The sequence below is a fragment of the Trichoderma harzianum genome (genome assembly GCF_003025095.1).
Source record: "Trichoderma harzianum CBS 226.95 unplaced genomic scaffold M431scaffold_6, whole genome shotgun sequence".
Taxonomy (NCBI): Eukaryota; Fungi; Ascomycota; class Sordariomycetes; order Hypocreales; family Hypocreaceae; genus Trichoderma; species Trichoderma harzianum.
In genome coordinates this window covers 1,099,187-1,117,189 of record NW_020209254.1, presented here as the reverse complement: position 1 = coordinate 1,117,189, position 18,003 = coordinate 1,099,187, and the positions used below count along the sequence as shown (strand labels likewise).

Below are 18,003 nucleotides of genomic sequence, written 5' to 3'. Positions count from 1 at the left end.
AGACACGCATGGGAGATGCATGATGGGATGATGCTTGTACATGAGATGGCAGACATGGAGGTTGCAACGCTGGCCGGTCCTTTTTTTTTCCCCCTTCCCAGTCGCACGAAAAAGCAACTTTGTACGAAGGGCCAGGGCGGACTTTGACAGGCGCGTCTGTGCTAGGCGCCTTGGCGCGGGCGATCGAACGGAACGGGGGCGAGATGATGATGACAAGATGCGCCGTATGCGCGGGCGCGCCTGTTTTGCCCAAGCAAGGCAACGTTGGTTCTTAGCCTGGTCCTAATTTTATCTGATGGGACGAGTAGTTTGAAACGCGGGTTCGCTATGCTATGCTTTTTGGTGGACATGACATGACTGAGCTGCGGCTAACTCTGTTAACAGCTTTTGGTGGGCTGAGCCGAAACGGGTAACCCACTGGGCTGATGCCCGCACACACATGACCGGAGTGCCTTGGCCTGGGAACCGGGGACGGGGAACCTTGCAGAAATGCTGGGGGTCTTTTTTCCCCGTTCTGCTGGGGTTTGGCTGTTCCTCGTAGAAACAAACATCCATGCCCCCGACGGACCTGGTAGGTAGCAGATACCCGAGGTTGGGCACCTGCTTTGGTGGTATTCAAGGCAACACTGCGCGAACAATCCTTGTACAGAGTACCACCGACGAACGGGTGCCCCCTTGTAAGGCTGCCTGTCGTGTGAGGCTCTTCGCGGAAAGCAAATGCCCACTGCGCGGCAACTTCCAAGCGGTCGCGTGGTAGTATCCGTATTTGCCAGTATACCTTACGGAGTGCAGGCAGCGGCACATGCGGCCAAGTCACTCGCTTCCATGCTTGTCCGGCGACCCTTCTTTCCGTGCACCTTAATTCCTAAGGCTTAGGACTCTCACCGGCAATCCTTTGCGCATCCCGATGTCTCAAACCGATTCACGGAATACGTACCCGAGGTCCTACCCTCGGCCAAGAAGAGGCTTAGCTAATAGGTAGTCACCGGTTCATCTCGTCGTCATTCATGGCAGGACATTGGCCTGGAGCCTGGTGGTCTAGGCAGAAACCCGCGGTATTCCGCACACAAGCAGGGCGTAGGACTGTTGGAGTCATTGCGGGCAGTTAGTCATGCCTCGAGAGGAATATTCTCGACTCTTGCCCTTTTTTTTTTTTTGTTCACTTTGAGATGCATACTGTACCTGTAGTACACGCAGCTTACAAGTACGTACCGAGGTGGCAGCATTCGGCAGCGCTGCCCCGGGAGGATCGCGGGCTGCATGCTGAGAGGGAGGGGGAAAGGCGGCACAAGTGTCTCGATTTGGATGGAGCTGGTTGGGAGGGCTCTGGTGCCTGGCGAACTGCTGCTGGAGGTCAGAAATGATCGGCATTAGGGTGTTTTGTGCGATGCCCGGCAACCTTTTTTTCCCCATGGACCTTCTTCCTCTCCCATTTCGCCGAGCGACCCCCAAAAGCCACATTTCTCATTATTTTTCCACCCTTCACGTAAGACCGGCATGGCTAAAAAAAGACAACACGATGATGATGCCCAAAAGGACGATGGAGGAGAGAGCAAAGTCCTTGGCTGTGATGGTGTAGCACCGATCTTGTCGTATCGTAACAGACAATACGAGGGGAAGGATGCGGAGGGCGGAAGCGTTGGAGGGAGGGGCGTGTCCTGTTTTTCGCTGGGGATTTCAGCTGAAGTGTGCAGCGTTGCGTGAGGCGCTCGCTACACAAAGCTGCACGGCCTTGCAGTATGTGTCAACCCGTTAATAAGGATAAGGCTGATGGATGACTGGTGGTGCTACCTGACTGCATCTGGATGTCAATATACGGAGTACAGAGAGGCAGGTATAGGTACATGTCTCGGCCCTACCAACTTGTACGGGCGTGTGCGCAGCAGCCGTGACACACATGAACAGCGCCGACTGAATTTTTGCAGAGATGGCTCCTGCTCGAAGCAGGGCGTAGATGCAGGTGTTGGAGGACTCGTACTTGAAATAAAACGACCGGATATGAGCGAACGCCGACAGGGCAATGCAATAATAAAAGGTAGGGGCCGAAAGGAACTTTGAGCAACTAATGGGTAAGGTAATGTAAAGGAGGTGTCAGAGTGAGTTGAACGTTACAACATCCAGGGACCATACCGAGGTAGGACTGAGGTGAGTGAATGGGCTTCGGTCAGTTTCAAGGCCTGGCCGGTAATACCGAGTGGTTAGGTTTGCAGGGACGTGCACATATATTGAACCGGTAGGTGAGCTTTAGTCAAATTTTACTGTATTTGTCTTCCAAGGTTGTGAAAGCTCTCAATAGAGACTTTGAGAGAACCGACTTATCCTTCCAGTGTGCTCAACCAATAAGGGGATGGATGAATGAGTTCCCCCTGGGAGAAGCACTTGCCGGGTTGCAATTTCAACGACACATCAAAAGCATGTAGCCTAAATGCAACAAAGGTCTAGTGGATAGAGTGGTATAGCGTTCTAGTTGTTTGGGATCACCCAGCTCTGGTTTTTGGTGCCTTGTCCGGTTTCCCCAAGGATGCTTAGGGGCAAATAAGTTCAACAAGTTGAGTGGTTACCGTAAATTGGGGACTGATACTTGAGTCGTTGGGGGTTTCTAAGCTGTCCACTGGTATTTGCCACGTCTAGTTTGCCTCTATCCATGTCCAACTCTAATTCGTACGGATACTCGGTATGCTTACAGTATGTTTACCCAAAGCGGGCATATTATGATTCATGTGCTCCTAGTGAGGCGACTTTCACCAAGCATCTCGCAGTATTGATGCGCCCTTTAATGAAGACCCGCATCACTGCTACTCTGCTTCTGCCGCCTCGATTATGAGCGGCCCCTTTTGTCCCCTACCGTCCTCTCCCGTGTGTATGCCTGAATGAGCTAGCAGCTGACTGACTATGTACAGTTGAATCCGGGTTCCGACTCCTTCATCTGTGCCCAAAGAAGAAATAGATAAGGAGAGGGACAGAGATAGGTATCTTTTGTCTTGGCAATAGTAGAGGGAGACACACGGAGCCGGAGAATATGTACATTCGTACTCGTACAGCACCATCACACTGGCACTTCCAACCTGAAGTTATAGGCAAGGTACGGAGTACTTGTAATTGTCAACCAGGGACTCTGGGGGAAGGCGCGTCCCAACACCCGCCAGCCGTTGCCAAGCTGTCATCGACGGCAACAAAAACAAAAGCTGATTTTGACAGGCGGTGGGAAACTCAGCCTCACCACAGAATTCCATCATCACCAACCTCATCAATATCCTCTCCTCGCCACGATATCCCTATTTCCTCCTCCCTGTGTTATCTTTGCTGTATTTTTAGACGCAGAGCATCTATGCCACTCGCACACTCGGAGACTACATGGTTTCAGAGCTTCGCCTGCCCTCTTATGCCGAAAGGCCACCAGGGCCTCTTCCTCCGGCACTTGTTCTAGCCAGCATTTTTCCCGCTTACTTACAGATAGCGACTTTGACCAACGGTTTGAGGCCCGTCGGAACCGACCCGACCTTTGGATTAACCCCCCGCCAAAGCCCCTTTTCACTCGACACTCCTGCATACTCGAGACACGCCTCTCGACCAACCTGTGTATGTCCTGTGAGCACGGGGTAGAACCGGCCAGGTGGCAATGCTCTTGACGTTGTCCCACAACACCCAGGTCTAGCAGCCCCGTCTCCATCATCAAACTGACATGGAGGCCGGGGACTTCGATCAGACACCGGCACCAAGCTGCCGCCCCTCTCTCACTACTCTCAGGCCTGACCAAGACGACACGGCAACTGAAGATACCGGTTTCTCCGCCACCAGGGCTGCTGCATCCAGACACAATTTGCCAAAGCCCTCGACCAGCGACCCTGCCCTTGTTGAAAGAAACTTGCCCGCACCGCCAGTCGTCAGCAGATCTCCCCCACTCAAAACGCCCTCCCGGTCCTCCAAGTCAGAGCTTGAGAATCGAGACTCTTCCGCTGTCAGAAATGCACCCGCGCTTCCCCGGCAAATCTCCCCTGTCCATCTTTCAGAAAAGATGGCCTACTCGTCCCCAATACGGCTCGTCGACCGAGAGTGTACCAACACCCCTCTGCACAGAGGCGATACACATGTTCAAGCACACCACCCTGGATTGCTGGACGGTGCCGATTTCTGCGACAATGAGATCCAATCACCAGGATCTGAGAGTTTTATCTCGTCAACACAACCATCATCCCCAGTATCCAATGAATCCATGATGAGCGGTGAGATGCATCGCGTGCTGTCCAGTGGGGATCTTTCAGTCACCGAAGTGACACTGCCAGTCCATCGGCACAAGGGTCACAGCATAGCCGTCAAGGTTCGCCCTGCTTTCTCATACTACCCTACATATTCCCCTGCGCTCTTGGGAGACCAGCGTGGCTTAGATTATAGTCACTCTGCCAACAAAGCACAGCCATTCGACCCTCTGGCTGACAACACTGCAACTGTACCGAGTGACATTGATGACTTAGATGCTGTTATCTCGAGGGATGAACGGCGTGATGGTGATAATGAAGGGGAAGATGATCAGGGGTTGTCGTCTCCAACTTCAAAGCTCCGTGCCTTTGGGCCTGAGTTGCCCCCTCAAAGGGATGACTATCATCATCACAGTCACAAATCAAAGGTCAGCCCATATTCCGGAGCGGCAGATGATAGAACCATGGCCCACCATATTGTTGAAACAACTCAATTCTCTCCCATAAACAGTGAGTCTGGGCGACGTGCACTCACAGAAGATGGTTCATTTCCCGACCACGCCAACCCAGAGAGAAACTTGCCGAAAAGAACTATGAGAGAGTTTGAAACAATGCCGTCGTATAGCGTCAAAGGACTACAATTTCGGAACGAGGTTGAGCAACAGATCATCAGAGGCGAAATCCCGGACGAAGGCGGGCAAGTTGCTGATCCTCAGCATCGTCTCATCTACTCCCCCATCCCTGTTTCCAAAATTCGTCCCATGTTCACAAATGAGCCCTCATCAAGCGGACACGAAAGCCGTTCTTCGACATTCAAGGTCAGGCCCGTTCAAGAAGCCGCTGGTTCTACGGCTGCTCAAGACAAGTCATATTTCCAGAGGGAATCGGGTCAATCTCTTCACTCTTAGGACGGAAATTTGCAGAGACAGGCATCCGAAGGCTCATCCGCGCGAACGCACTCTCTTGGCTCGACATTGGATTATAAGCGTACTGCCCAGTGGCTACGCGAAATTCTCAAGTATCCAGAGACTTATACCTCCAAGTTTACAGAGTTACCCCCAAGGAGCAAGATGAGAAGGCCTTCTTCGGCATCGCAACGGCGGCAGTCAGAGGCAGCTTTATCAAACGCTCTCCCATCCCGCCGTATGACGGGCTTATCGTCGCAATCTGGAAGATCTGAGCCCAAGATCGATCCATTGTTGTTTCAGCGTGCCGTCAATGATCTTGAAAAACTCATGAATGAGGCTATCGCACTGGCCTCTGAGGTGGTGCAACGCCCCGACACTCCTTCATGCCCCAAAATTCACCAGCCGTGCGTCACTTTGCACGCTCGCTGTCACAGTGTCCCTGGTGGTCAAGACGGGGCCTCTCAGGATGATGACACATCAGGCCGCCGCACCCACGAGAGTTCGAGTAAATTTAATGGCGTTGAAATCCAACACGAGAGCCAACAGGCGAGGCCGCCATACCAACATGCAGATACATATACCGGTGCCCCTGAGCGTCCACGATTGAATGAGCTCCTGCAGAGTTACTCCAGTGAGCGTAATGATACGACTACTAGAGAATTCCCTATACAGAAGGAAACGCCCCCTCAGACTGCGGCTGAGGCATCCTTCAGTGTTCCGGGGAGAAGATCCAGCATCAATGGGGCAAGCTATGTCGCGCCGGGCTCTCGTAAAACCTCAAATAGAACGCCCAAGTTGAATCGCAAGAAACCATACAACGACCTAACAAGAGGAACAAAGGATGTTGCCGCCTCGCAAAGCAAACCACGTCAAAGCAACTCAGCACCAAGGGGCTCCCACGCAAGGCATGCTTCACACGAGTCTGGCGAGGATATTCCCAATCGCGAAGCTGCTGGTCGCCGAACATACACCAACCGTGGTATCAGTCTCCGTCGTCGATCTCATGTAAGCCTACGGGGCGCACAAGGATTCAGCTTGGCCAAGTCACGCAAACGACAACCAACTGCCAGAGACTGGTCACCAGTCCGCAAGAGATTCGTCGCAACGGTGGCTTGTATCAGCACTGCCTTGATCGGTATGATTTTAGGCATTTACGCAGGTTTGGTTCCTTCTATTCAGTACTATATCATCGACCAGTCTCATGCTACCGTTCACGGCAACACCGGTTGCTTCCTGGGTTTGGCGATTCCAACCTTCTTCCTGTGGCCACTTCCCTTGCTGCACGGGCGGAAGCCATACATCATGACAAGCCTTGTCCTTGCCATGCCTCTTCTATTCCCTCAGGCCCTCGCAGTCAATACACAGAGGCTGACCAACACAGGGACATGGAGAGCCATGCTCCTCGCATCGCGAACGCTTATGGGAGGCTCACTTGGTTTTGCCAGCATGAACTTCCACTCTATCCTGATGGATTTATTCGGCGCTTCGCTCATGAGCACAAACCCTCATGGAGAAGTTGTTGATCACTATGACGCAAGGCGGCATGGTGGTGGCATGGGAGTTTGGTTGGGCATTTGGACATGGTGTTGGATTGGGTCTCTTGGTATCGGTTTCCTTGTCGGTGCCTGTGTCATTGACAAATACCCACCAACATGGGGATTTTATATCAGCATCATCATGATTGCTGTTGTACTTATTCTCAATGTCCTCTGTCCCGAGGTCCGCCGATCTGCCTTCAGACGATCGGTAGCGGAGGTGAGAACTGGTGGTGATATTTCACGCCGCGTAGCCCGAGGCGAGGTTATGATGCACAGGGTCAAAACTGGCCCCAAGTGGTGGGGGCAGGAGGTCTACCACGGCATTCTCCTGACATTAGAAATGCTTCGCCAGCCTGGCTTCCTGATCCTCGCCGTCTACGCGGCGTGGATCTACGCACAAGTGGTTTTGACCATTGTACTACTAGGATCGCTGGCATCCAAATTTTACAAACTTCGATCTCCCAACGTGGGTTTGCTCGTTGGAAGCGTCGCTCTCGGGGCCATCCTGGCGATTCCCTTTCAAAAAGCCAGCTTCTTTTCAAGGTCCCGCCAAGCACAGCTCGACTCAAACAAAGCAACGATGGAAAGAAAGATTGCGTGGTCATCTCATCTTGTTCGGCGTACTATCTTTACTATTATGCTGCCGTTGGGAGGAGTCTGCTATGCCTCAGTATCATCCGGACCACCAATGCATATTGGTGTACCAACGATTTTTGCATTTTGCATAGGACTGTTGTCATGCCTCGCTATTGCAGAATGCAATGGCCTAGTGATGGAGTGTTTTGACACTTCTGATCTTTCACCCGGAATGACAGGGCGTCAACGCAGCAAGTCAGGCAAGGCTGAAAAACGAACAAACTACTCTTCATTCCCGAGAGTGACTGCTGGCTTTGCAGCCATTCATACTCTGGCATTCATCTTTGCTGCGGGTGCCAGTGCCCTTGGCGGTCTGGTCACCAGGACACTAGGTCAGCAAGTAGCTACCGGAGTCGTGGCGGGTATCCTGTTCATACTCACCATCATGCTGCTGTTAATCTTAGCTCGGTTTACAAATGTTCAAATCGTACCAAATTCCAAGATGGCGGAAATGGATCGGTTGATCGAGGCTCGTCGGAGATCAACCATACGGCGTGCCTCTATGCCTGATGATCACCAGGCCGTGATAGAGGAAGAAAAGGCATGGCGACCTGCTATGCTTGGAAACCCCATTGGCAAACTAAGAAGAATGAATGTCTTTGAACTTGGAAGCAAATCGCGGTGGCAAGAGATCCGCAAGAAGAATAAGCTGGTTGACGAAAATGCCCATCTGAATCAAGCCGCGTGGAATCAGGGGCTGGAGGCGCTGGATGACAAACTAAGCGATATCCAGAGTGATGTGGAGGACTTTTTCGGTCTAGGGAGCGTAAAGAAGAGGAACTCAAGGCGTCTGCGCCCTTCGGATGAGACCAGCGATTCGGCACGGGACATTGAGATGACAAACTTGGGAAATCAGGCATCTGGGTCAAGGCCATCCCTGAAACGCTTCGTCGAGAGAGAATGCGTCATGAGTCAGACGGTTACAGAGGAGAATGAGGGCTTGGATGATCATCGAAGGAACCGTTGAGTTTTTGTTGGTAGCGACGGGATTGGTTGGAAAGCACAAGTGAGGAGGCAAAGATGTTTGAAACATGAAATACCTAAGATAACCGCTCGTAATATACATTTGCGCATTGCTCCTTCTTTAACCAAAACAAATAAAAACGGCTATGTGACACTATATGTCGCTATAGTTGACGTGTCTAGTCCTCCTGCGCTGTAATTTTTAATGTACATGATGCTGGATGTGTAGAAAGGAAATATTAGCCAAAAGTAACAGACGTGTACTTTTTTAATCAGACGTCATAATAAGCATAACAGGGGGGGTAATTGTCAGATAACAGAAAGGAAAATAGAGAAAACAGAAAACATCATCATGAGCCCAGTCGTCACCATCTCTCCTTTTTATATATCCAAACAGGAGATCTCCTCTTCCATCCGCACACATCATACAACATTCAAGGGGCAGAAACATCGCTCACTGAGCAATCAAAAACAAGTCATCTCCACGTCTGGTAGGAGTCAGCCGAGGCTTCCACACCGGCGTCGCAGGCAATTCAGTGGGTTCCTGAGGCGGCGGCGGCATCCTCGGCGATGAGAGGTCGGCGCCCTGGCGGAGCCACTTGCTCTGGGCGGAGGAAGAGGTGCCGCTGGGAGGGGGCACGGGGATGGCCATATTGGCGGCGCGGGAGGTGCCGAGGCGTTTGGCGAGGAGGGACGAGGCCTGGGAGTCGGCGGAGTGGGCGCTTGTGGTTGTTGCTACGGAGTTACCCGTGAGGGGGGCGGTTGGAGGGAGGGCGTCTGGGTAGTATGATGGGGCGAGGGGTTGGAGGTGGAGGTTTTGCTGCTGTGGTCTCCTTTGTTGCTGTTGTTGAGGTTGAGGCTGAGGCTGTTGAGGTCGCTGGCTTGGCTGTTGCTGCCTTTGCTGTATCTGCTGAAGCTGCTGTAGATGCTGCGAAACGGGCCGGGCGGCGGGCTGCTGGACAAAGGGAGGCTGATGGTTGCGCGGGTGGTGATGCGGGTATCTATTTTGCTGGGGAGGATGGGGAAGATTGTATGTTGAAGGGCCCTGGTTGTTGTACTCTGGGAGGCGAGTTTGATATGGGTAGCCGGAAGAGTCGATGTTGGGCCTGTAGGCGGTTGGGTGGGGAGGGAGGCGATAGGGGATGGAGCTGTTGTTGGACGGCCGCCTTTGGTGGGTTTGCGCAGGATACTGCTGCTGTTGCTGTTGCTGTTGCTGAGGGGGATAAGGCCGTGAAGAAGAGCCTGGTTGAGATGCTGAACCGGCTTGCTGCGGTGCTTGATTGCGCGGGCCCTGGTAGTATCTCTCGTCCGGCTTAAACGCCGAACCTTCTCCTCGCATCATAGGGGAGCCGGTTCTGATGGCGCCAGGAGATTCCATAGCGCGAGGGCCCATAAACTTCTTCCCTTGGTTCTTTGGCATGTTTCCATCCGCCGAAGACATGGTGCCGGCAGCAAGTGGTGCTCCAAAGCTCGGGCTTGGCTGTGCAGGACGATCACCCATGGCAGTAGGCTTAGCATATCCCGTGGCAACAGCTACGCTCTTAGTAGCAGCCGCATCAGAGTTCAAGTTCCCTGAGTAAGGCAGTGCGGCACCCAGGCTAGCTGGAATCTTGGGGTACTGAGTTGGTGACTGACCCCTTCTGGGCCGTAGAGATCGCGGGGATTCAACGACGGGCGACAGATTACTTGGCTGCTCCAACGGAGGAGGGGATCTCAGATCAGTGTCATCCGTAGAGGTCGAGATAGTCGTTATGCCACTATCAGTAGACGTGATTCGTGGACGAGTCAATGATCGCGTCGAAGACCGGCGGTTGGTTAACGAACGGCGGGGATAGTTGCTGCTATTACCATTATTGGAGAAAAGGGGTCGTGGGGCATATGGCTGCAGGTCCTGCTCCTGGATCTCTTCGTCTGAAGACAGCGAGGGCTCGACGGCTCTGATAGTCTGCTCGGGTGACATGGTGATGCCCAGAGCACCCTGTCTGCTTTCTTCAGCAGCCTTGGATGCCTCGCCTGCTCTGTTATCCCTTCGCTGGCTTGCAGCTTTTACAAGTGCCAAAGCACCAGCAGCACCAGTAGCCAGACCCAGGCCAGCGACCAATTTGGGCGCCGCAGACTTGGGCGCGGCGGTCAATGGGCTGATGGATGCCTCAAGCTCTGCAATCTCTTGAGCTCGTGCCGGGTCGCCAAGCCTCCAGTTACCACTCCTGTCCGCAACATAGTAAGGGGCCGCCTTGTGCGGGTCAGCCGAAGGTGGCCTCCAAATCTGGCCGCCTGGTGAAAGCGACGACCTGCCATCTTCTTCAAACTCCGTGGTTGAGCTATCGTGTCTGGTAATTGAGCTATCATGTCTGGTAACGACAGGGACAAACGGCTTAAGGTTCCCTGTCTTGGGGATGATGAGCTTCAACGGCGAAGGCGACTGAGGCTTGCCTGGAGGGGTAAGATTCCGCGGTCGAACAGATGGCTCGGGCATTGCTGGCTGACGCATTGCAGGTCGTATCATGGGCTTCGGGAAAGGTTGCGACTTGGGTTGAGCCGCAGGCTTCGGCGATGAGGACCCAGCGATTGCTCCGCTCATTATCGCCCCTGATGCCGCACCGGCTGCTGCTGCTCCCATTATTGCTGCAGCACCGAAATGAGAGTCTCCATCTCGACTAGGCAGTGATACCTCTAATCTTGGGGGTCCCTGATTCATAACGGGTTTGGCTGGAAGCAGCTTGGATAAGGGTCTCGCAGAAGTCGGTGTCGTTGCGCGAGTTACGTCTCTTGTGTTGGCAGGCGATATTGCCAACCCAATTGCACTAGGCCTCCAGCTCGCTCTATTATACCACGACTTTGTCGGACCGGGCATGGGGCCTGGATCGAGGGGCGCTCGAAGTTGGTTCGCGATCCAAGAGTCTGTGCCTCCACCACCATGAGGACCCTTTTCTGCATTAGAATTCCACGAGTCCCTCAGGGGTCGTCCTCCTTTTCTCATCTTTCTCCCGAATCGAGACCTCCTCTTGCGAAGGCATCGGCAGAAAACCGCGATGCCAAATCCAATGAATCCTACACCAACGATACATCCAATCGCAATTCCAGCTACTTGTCCTGTGCTGAGGGACGCTGATGCCTTCTTTTCCCCTTGTCCACCAAGTACTCCATCGGGAACATTCGTGGTAGTACTGGTCTCAGTTGCAGACGTGCTGGTCTCGGTGAATGTTGGAGCCACAGGATCGGTCGTAAGGATCTCGGCAGGAGAAGTCATCGATGACTTGGGTGAAGTCGACGATGGTTTAGTCGTAGCCTTAGTAGTAAGTCCATTCGTGGATCTAGTCCTGGAAGGTCTTGAGCTAGAGAACGACGTGGGATCTGTAACGAGAGTCGTTGGAAGAGAGAGGGAAGACGGTAGTGTCTGGCTTGGAATTGCTGTAGGGATCCCAGTCCTGTGACTCGTCTTTGTCTCCGGTGGGAATGTAATTGGTCCCGTGCCAAACAGCGGCACAGCTAAGGTGGCTGTGATGACAGAGTGAGTAGGCTGGACGGCACCAAGCTGGCCATAACACATGAAAAAGGCTTTGTCAATCACCGCGTCTATTCATCTGTTAGCCTTGAAATCTCATCCCTTCTCGGCGATTCCTAGCCTACCACTTGCAACCTGCTTAGAACAAGCGCCTGCCGCCCTCTCAACAGCAAGACACTGAACAGCCGCCTCTCCGATTGTGAATCCATATGCTCCGATGCGTGGGCAAAGCGCCGCCAATGTTCTCGCTGGGCGGTCTGCATAGCTGATATTAAGGAATGAGTTGAAGCACTGAGCCGCACAGCTCGGAATGAAGGAATCAATGTCTCCCGATGAATTCAGGGGCGCTGCTGTCACGGTGTAAATGAGTGTAATTAATAGCAGTAGCATATAAGAAGGAAGCCTTCTAGACATTCTATCAGAAAACATCTATTGGAGTCAAGCATGAATTAGCATCAGAACGAGACACGTGTGTGTGGACTATGGTCGTGGCGTCTTCCATAGTGATCGACTTGTAGTAACACAGAGCACACCCCATCGTTGAACTTCTCCGTGTCCGGGTACTCGACGACCACATTGTGGCAAATAGTATCGTCCTCATAAATCCGGTGGAACTGACCTAAATAAAGACCCGGTATTATGAAAGAGACGACCAGCATCTCAGCATGACTCGACACAGTGAAAGAAGTATAGAAGAAATATAACGAAGGTGTGTTTCTCGCTCTAAAACAGGTATGTCGTACAAAAAGGAAACCGAACTGAAACGAAAACCGGAGACGAGAGCAAAGAAAAACAAAGGAGACGGATAACAAAAAGAAAAGAAAAAGAAAATAGAGTTGTTGGTAGAACGAAAGAGAGAGATCTACCGGGGAAGAAAAGAAGGACAAAACAAATTTCGGGGGGAGGGAGTCCATGATAGAACTACCATCTCCATGAACTAAGAAACACGCGCCGGTCAAACCAAAAAGCAGCCACCGCCCCAAAAGCAATAATCGTCTTCCCTGCTCAAAAAAGCTGCATCTTGGCCCGCGATCCGCTGGAAAAAAGCAAAGCAAATCAAACCGCCATCACAGCCGCCCGTCGTCCTGCACGTCCAACAAACCCATGTCCCGCGCCCTCTTTTTTCGCTGCTTCTCCATTTCCGATTTCTGTTTCTCGTCAGCGGGAAACAACCTTCTTTTGCTCATCGCCCACTGTCAACGCGCAATCTCCAGCTCACGATGCATCTGCTGCCGGGCGCTTGACTGCATATTCAGCCCTTGTCGTCCAATAGACTGGCAGATGCAAGGATGGCTGATGGTTGGCGCCTATGCAAGCGCGCCGGGCTTGGTTGGCGCTTGGGGATTCCCGGGGGCGGAGAGTCACGTGCGGCGCATCGGATCCAGCCCAATCAGCGGCTTGACTTGGTGATGCTCTTCGAGGGCGGAATTGTATCGTTGCTGCTGGTCCAATCACCGAACAACAACGCTGTCTGGTGTTGTTTCAACATTGCCGACTGCTGCATCTTTTTCACCAAGAGAAGAATCCTCGTCTTTTCTGTCTCTGACTAGGACTTAGCAGTCTAGCATGGTCATAACTTTAAGGTACTCCAAGTACGTCATAACTCAGCACATACCAAGACAGGTACACATTTCGCTGTTAGTCGTGGCCATCGAGAACGGAGACATCGAAATAGCGGCAATCTCCAGCTGAATCCTGCCAACTCAGCCCTCAAGGTCATCATTTCCGCTTTAATGTTTCTCGCAAGTGCCTAACCCGCGAGGACTATCGGGCCGGCTGCCTATTCAGATCAATCTGCATCACCTCGCCATATGTAACCGCCATGCTTATGTGATTCCGCAGATACGGGGTACATCGGCGCCAAATGAAATCTACTATTTCCCCTTTTCTAAGATGACTTGATCTTAACCGAAATGTCAATATGCTAGATGTATGATAAATGTTAATCGTAGAGGCGTTTGACTCCATCAAAGGCGGAGCATGTCTTGTAGTAGATAACAGAATATTATTCTCTTTAGATTCCATCCTTGGGCTGACTTCTAATTCTCTACCAAAACAACTCGGGAAAACTTCAACTACCTGGGGGTAACACCTCCCCTTGTACAAGAAAGCCTTGAGATGTCATCCCCGTAATGAGCCTTGCGCGGCCTCAAAGGATATTTCGCTTCACTTGTCTCGGGACTGCCCACCACCAGAGGGAGAAAAAACATACCCTCAAAAACGCCAACGCCTGGGAAACACAAGTTGGGTTGAAAGGGAGATGAAGAAAAAAAAAACCCCAGTGAATGAGATCTGTGTGGATTAGACGACAAATTTGCTCATCGCACTTGGGATAAAGCGAAGTGGCCGTATTCACAGTAAATCAACACATCGTCAATTCTAGCTGCGGAATGCCCGTACTGTGAGAGTTCTGCGTGCATGTAATTAGCAGAGAGCTCACATGGCCATCTCGGCCTGCAATTTCCGAAGCTCGGCTTCCTCGTCATCCTCCTCGATGGCCACCTTCTTGCTAGATACGGCTTTGGGAATGTCAGCGCTGTCTTTGCAAGCTCGGACAGGTATACTTACGCTCTGCATGCGATGGCGTGGGCAACTTGTGGACTGCATCTGTCAGAGGCACGTTGCCTGTGCTCAACATTTGCTCATCAACCTGCTCCTGTTGCAGATCCGCCAACTCTCTCTCCAGCTCGTCATCGTCAACCCCCTCGCCAATCGTGTTGGTTGTAATTACGTTGACAATTTCTTCGCTGAGCGCATTCTGTTCATTAATTTTATCCCTGTATCCTTGTCAGTACATCGTTTCCAAGGGAGCGCTGATATCGAAATACGAAAGAGGGTAGCAAGGCCACGTACATGATGGCATCCACCTTCTCCGGTGTCAAGCCTTGGTGGATATCCTTGATGGCTGCTGATGATTTCTCCAACACTGCCAAGGTTTCGCGGTTGATATTCGCTGACTCCATGGCGTTGATCTGTTGTTCGAGCGTTGTGATCTGCGCAATCGTCTTATCTAGCGTGCCCTCTGCCATCTTCTTGCGCCGCAGGGCGCCCTTGGCCACTGTTTCCATCCTGTCAACACTACTACCCCGCTGCATCCGAATGTCTCGCAGTTTTTCATATACATACCTGTCTTGTTTGTGTTGACATTCTTCCTGGCGATTGCTTCCTGCTCCTCTATCTGGTTCTGGATGTGCCGCTCTCGTTTCTGCAGCATGTCAAGCTGCGACCGCAAGGCGAGGATGGCATTCTTGGCCGAATCCTTCTTCTTCTGAGAGGCGGCGCCGCCTCCAAACCAGCCCCACATGTTTGCGAATGAAGATGAACTGCGAGATCCTGGCGCGGGAGAGAGATGAAGCGATTAAGTAGATTCGATGGACTCGATGAGGGTGGTTCCAAGGAGCGAGAATGACGGTGTGATGCCGCAACCGAAGCAGCAGGCTCTTGATGGTGGGGGTCGGCCTAGAGTCGTCGTGGTCCAGGTTAGCAAGAGAGGCGCAACAGCGACTAGGCAGCAATCCCAGCCTCGGTTGGCCCAGGATAACGCACCTCGTGGGAGTTGTTATGCACGCAGCGCCGCAAGAATCGTCGGGATGCGCAGCCAGTCGCAGGCGGCTGATGGGATGCACTCGTCCAGGTTGTACGTGTGCTGCTATGACGGCACCCAACCACCGAGCCGGAGGGTTTAGCCGAGACTCTCCCGCGCGTCATGTGCTGGCGTGCTCCTTATCTCGGCGAAGTGCGAAGTAACTCCGTACCTGCTGCTAGTACCTTACAAGTACAGGCCGGGCGTTGGTCGGCTGACCAGACCGTTAGAACGAGTGACCCTGGCAGATAGCAGCCAAAATACAGGGAGGCCTGAAACACTGACCATCACAGGGGGATTCTAATGGATGTCAATGGAAGGCACAGGCTGCTTTTTGTTAGTCATGTTACGCGAATATGACTTGCTCTCCCAGAGAATATACCCAAGATATTTTAATCGATGAGGAATAAAGGTTCACGACAAAAGCATGTTGCGCCACAAAAAAAAAAAAAAAAAAAAAAAAAGGGCCATCCCACGCCCAAGGTATGTTTTGTACTCAAGTCTTGGAGGAGAAATTCAAAAGCCTGTCGGCCGTGTGAATGATATGCCATGCCTACTCTAAACTCCCAAAAACACAAACATACAAAAACTGTTCCAGCCTGCCTTGCCATTTGCTCCCGCCTTTACACAAGTAGCAATCTCCATTCCAGTAGCTCCAATATACGCAGCGCAAGTAGCCAGAATCTAGTACCACAGCGGAAAAGCTATACTCGCCGATTCGCTTTCCAGGCTCGACCCAAACATGCGCAAGCCTTCCCAGACAAATACCATCATTATTAAGAGTGCGAACTGGCATGACAATCTGCGCCGGCAGAATGAATGCAACAGAACGCGCCCACCGCCATCCGGTTTTCGACATATCCCATATCAATATCAAGGCTGGTCGTATCTAAAACGTGAACCGGTCCGCGAGAAGTGTAACATCATTAGTCTTCGTACAAGTATTGGCTCATGTTGCCAATATAACAATCCGAATTATTGCAGAATATGGGACACGTGAAGCGAAAATTAGTTCTTCAGGATTGCGTGTCGAGTTTATGCATTGCCGCCCTTTTCTTCGGTGTCGATATGCCAGACAACGTAATTGGGGAGACCATATACTTCGTAGCCAGCACGCTTGGCCATTTTGGCGAATCCTTCGGTTTCGGCTTGATTCTCGAAAGCGTAGCAGGGAAAGTTGATGCCTAGAGAATCGAGTTTGTTAGCTGTTGCCTGCTTCATCAACAGGGAAGTACTTATGGGCATACCGGAGCGGTGCACGTCTGCCTTGACAAGAATATTGACACCGCCAATGCCATCGAGCTCCAGCTCCACATCTTTGTTCTCGCGCCAGTCGCCCATTCTCGCCATGTAGGTTCTGCCAGTGTCATATTGCTTATAGCCTGCCGTTCTGGTAAGCACTATTCAATCAGACGTCTTATAAGGGACTGCGTACCTTCGGCGAGAACGACATCCTTGTCTAGGCTATTCGCCAGCTTGCGACCCTGATCAGACTCGACCCAGGAGTTATAATCGACTATTTGTTCGGTAAGCGACCGCACTTGCATATGTTCTCTCCATGGTTGGATATCACTTACATCGGCCCTCAATATCCACACCGTCGCGGTAGCGGTGGAACCAAATGTCTTGGCATCGGAGATTAGCAACAGTCTTTCGTCTTTCATCAGATCTTATTCCTTACTTGGAACCAGAATATCTCGGTCGTGAGCAATAAAGTCCTCCAAAATTCCTGTAGGGCTGTCCACAATGTCTACATCACGCCAGTAGACCCAAGAGTGTTCGGCTTTCAGAGCAGTGTAGAGAAGGTAGTTCCTGGCCCTGCCCATGGCTTTCCGTCGGGGGCCTTGAGCCTCAAATGAGTGTCTCTCTTCAACGTTTTGGCTGAGTTTGAAGTTAAAATCTTTCTCAATGACCGTTGCGCTGTGAAAGGGAATCTGATCGGGTCGCTTCTGGATGCGGTCGAGTTCGGAAGCAAGAACGGCGAGGGTGTCGTCTGTAGAATCTGACACAAGGAACGCCAGGTCAATCAGCCGATGGGGATATGTCAGTTCCGCGAGGAGCTCGAAATATTTTGACAGATAGGGCGCGGCATCTTTCAACGGCGTCAAGATGAGTATCCTCTCTTCCTTGGCGATGGCCTGCTTGGTCGAGTTGACGGGGTTGAGGTCGACGTGCTCAATTGTGCTCGAATTGACTTCGATGGGGGCATGGTGGTTGAAGATGACCGGTGTCTGCAAATGCCCATTCCATCTGTTGTGCTCATTCGGTGACATTTCCATGGGTGGCTTAGCCGGACCCCAGCAATAGAAGCTATGTGGCATCATGGATGGTCAGTTCCATGCGCGTAAGGAGCGAAAACCAGCCTGCAACTGCTTACCTCTGCATCTCTGACGCCGAGCTAGACACGCCACGCCATAGCAGCAGGATGATTCCCGTAACTCCCACCAGCAGTATAAACCGTGTCCGCGTCACGGCATTCCACAATGCCCTGGTCGGAGGGATCTGCGCCCTCGCCGATTTCCAGCTCAATCCACCCTTGGGGAGCAACATGGTGATCTGTCAAGGCGCGCCTCGGTTTCCAGAAGTTACCGTTGCAATTGGCGCCTGGAAAATGAGACTTGTCGAATGTCGCTCAAGCGATGGCAGCGTTTCGGGGATGACACGGAAGGATTCG

At 52.1% G+C, this 18,003-nt stretch overlaps 5 protein-coding genes across 5 annotated transcripts; 1 reads left to right on the top strand and 4 right to left on the bottom strand.

The window, feature by feature from the left end:
• Positions 1-3,019: 3,019 nt before the first annotated feature.
• M431DRAFT_530930 (hypothetical protein) lies at positions 3,020-8,245 on the top strand (the record flags this gene model as incomplete). Its single annotated transcript, XM_024920807.1, has 4 exons — positions 3,020-3,082; positions 3,316-3,579; positions 3,659-5,014; positions 5,105-8,245. 4 exons carry the CDS (start codon positions 3,020-3,022, stop codon positions 8,243-8,245), a joined length of 4,824 nt encoding a protein of 1,607 aa, XP_024774493.1.
• A 179-nt stretch (positions 8,246-8,424) lies between these two features.
• M431DRAFT_430024 (hypothetical protein) lies at positions 8,425-12,512 on the bottom strand. Its single transcript, XM_024915084.1, has 2 exons — positions 11,872-12,512; positions 8,425-11,817 (listed from the first exon to the last, which is right to left on the bottom strand). The coding sequence occupies exons 1-2, from the start codon at positions 12,173-12,175 to the stop codon at positions 8,696-8,698; spliced, it is 3,426 nt and encodes a 1,141-aa protein (XP_024774491.1). The 5' UTR covers positions 12,176-12,512; the 3' UTR covers positions 8,425-8,695.
• Positions 12,202-12,405, bottom strand: M431DRAFT_495040 (hypothetical protein; the record flags this gene model as incomplete). The annotated part of the gene is made up of 1 exon (XM_024917315.1): positions 12,202-12,405. One exon carries the CDS (start codon positions 12,403-12,405, stop codon positions 12,202-12,204), a length of 204 nt encoding a protein of 67 aa, XP_024774492.1.
• Positions 12,513-14,182: 1,670 nt separating the features above from the next.
• Positions 14,183-15,050, bottom strand: M431DRAFT_85126 (hypothetical protein; the record flags this gene model as incomplete). Its single annotated transcript, XM_024923519.1, has 4 exons — positions 14,183-14,265; positions 14,315-14,523; positions 14,600-14,804; positions 14,873-15,050. 4 exons carry the CDS (start codon positions 15,048-15,050, stop codon positions 14,183-14,185), a joined length of 675 nt encoding a protein of 224 aa, XP_024774490.1.
• Positions 15,051-16,364: 1,314 nt separating this feature from the next.
• M431DRAFT_85076 (glycosyltransferase family 62 protein) lies at positions 16,365-17,879 on the bottom strand (the record flags this gene model as incomplete). Its single annotated transcript, XM_024923512.1, has 6 exons — positions 16,365-16,513; positions 16,577-16,711; positions 16,765-16,845; positions 16,907-16,954; positions 17,011-17,639; positions 17,707-17,879. 6 exons carry the CDS (start codon positions 17,877-17,879, stop codon positions 16,365-16,367), a joined length of 1,215 nt encoding a protein of 404 aa, XP_024774489.1.
• Between the last annotated feature and the right edge of the window lie 124 nt (positions 17,880-18,003).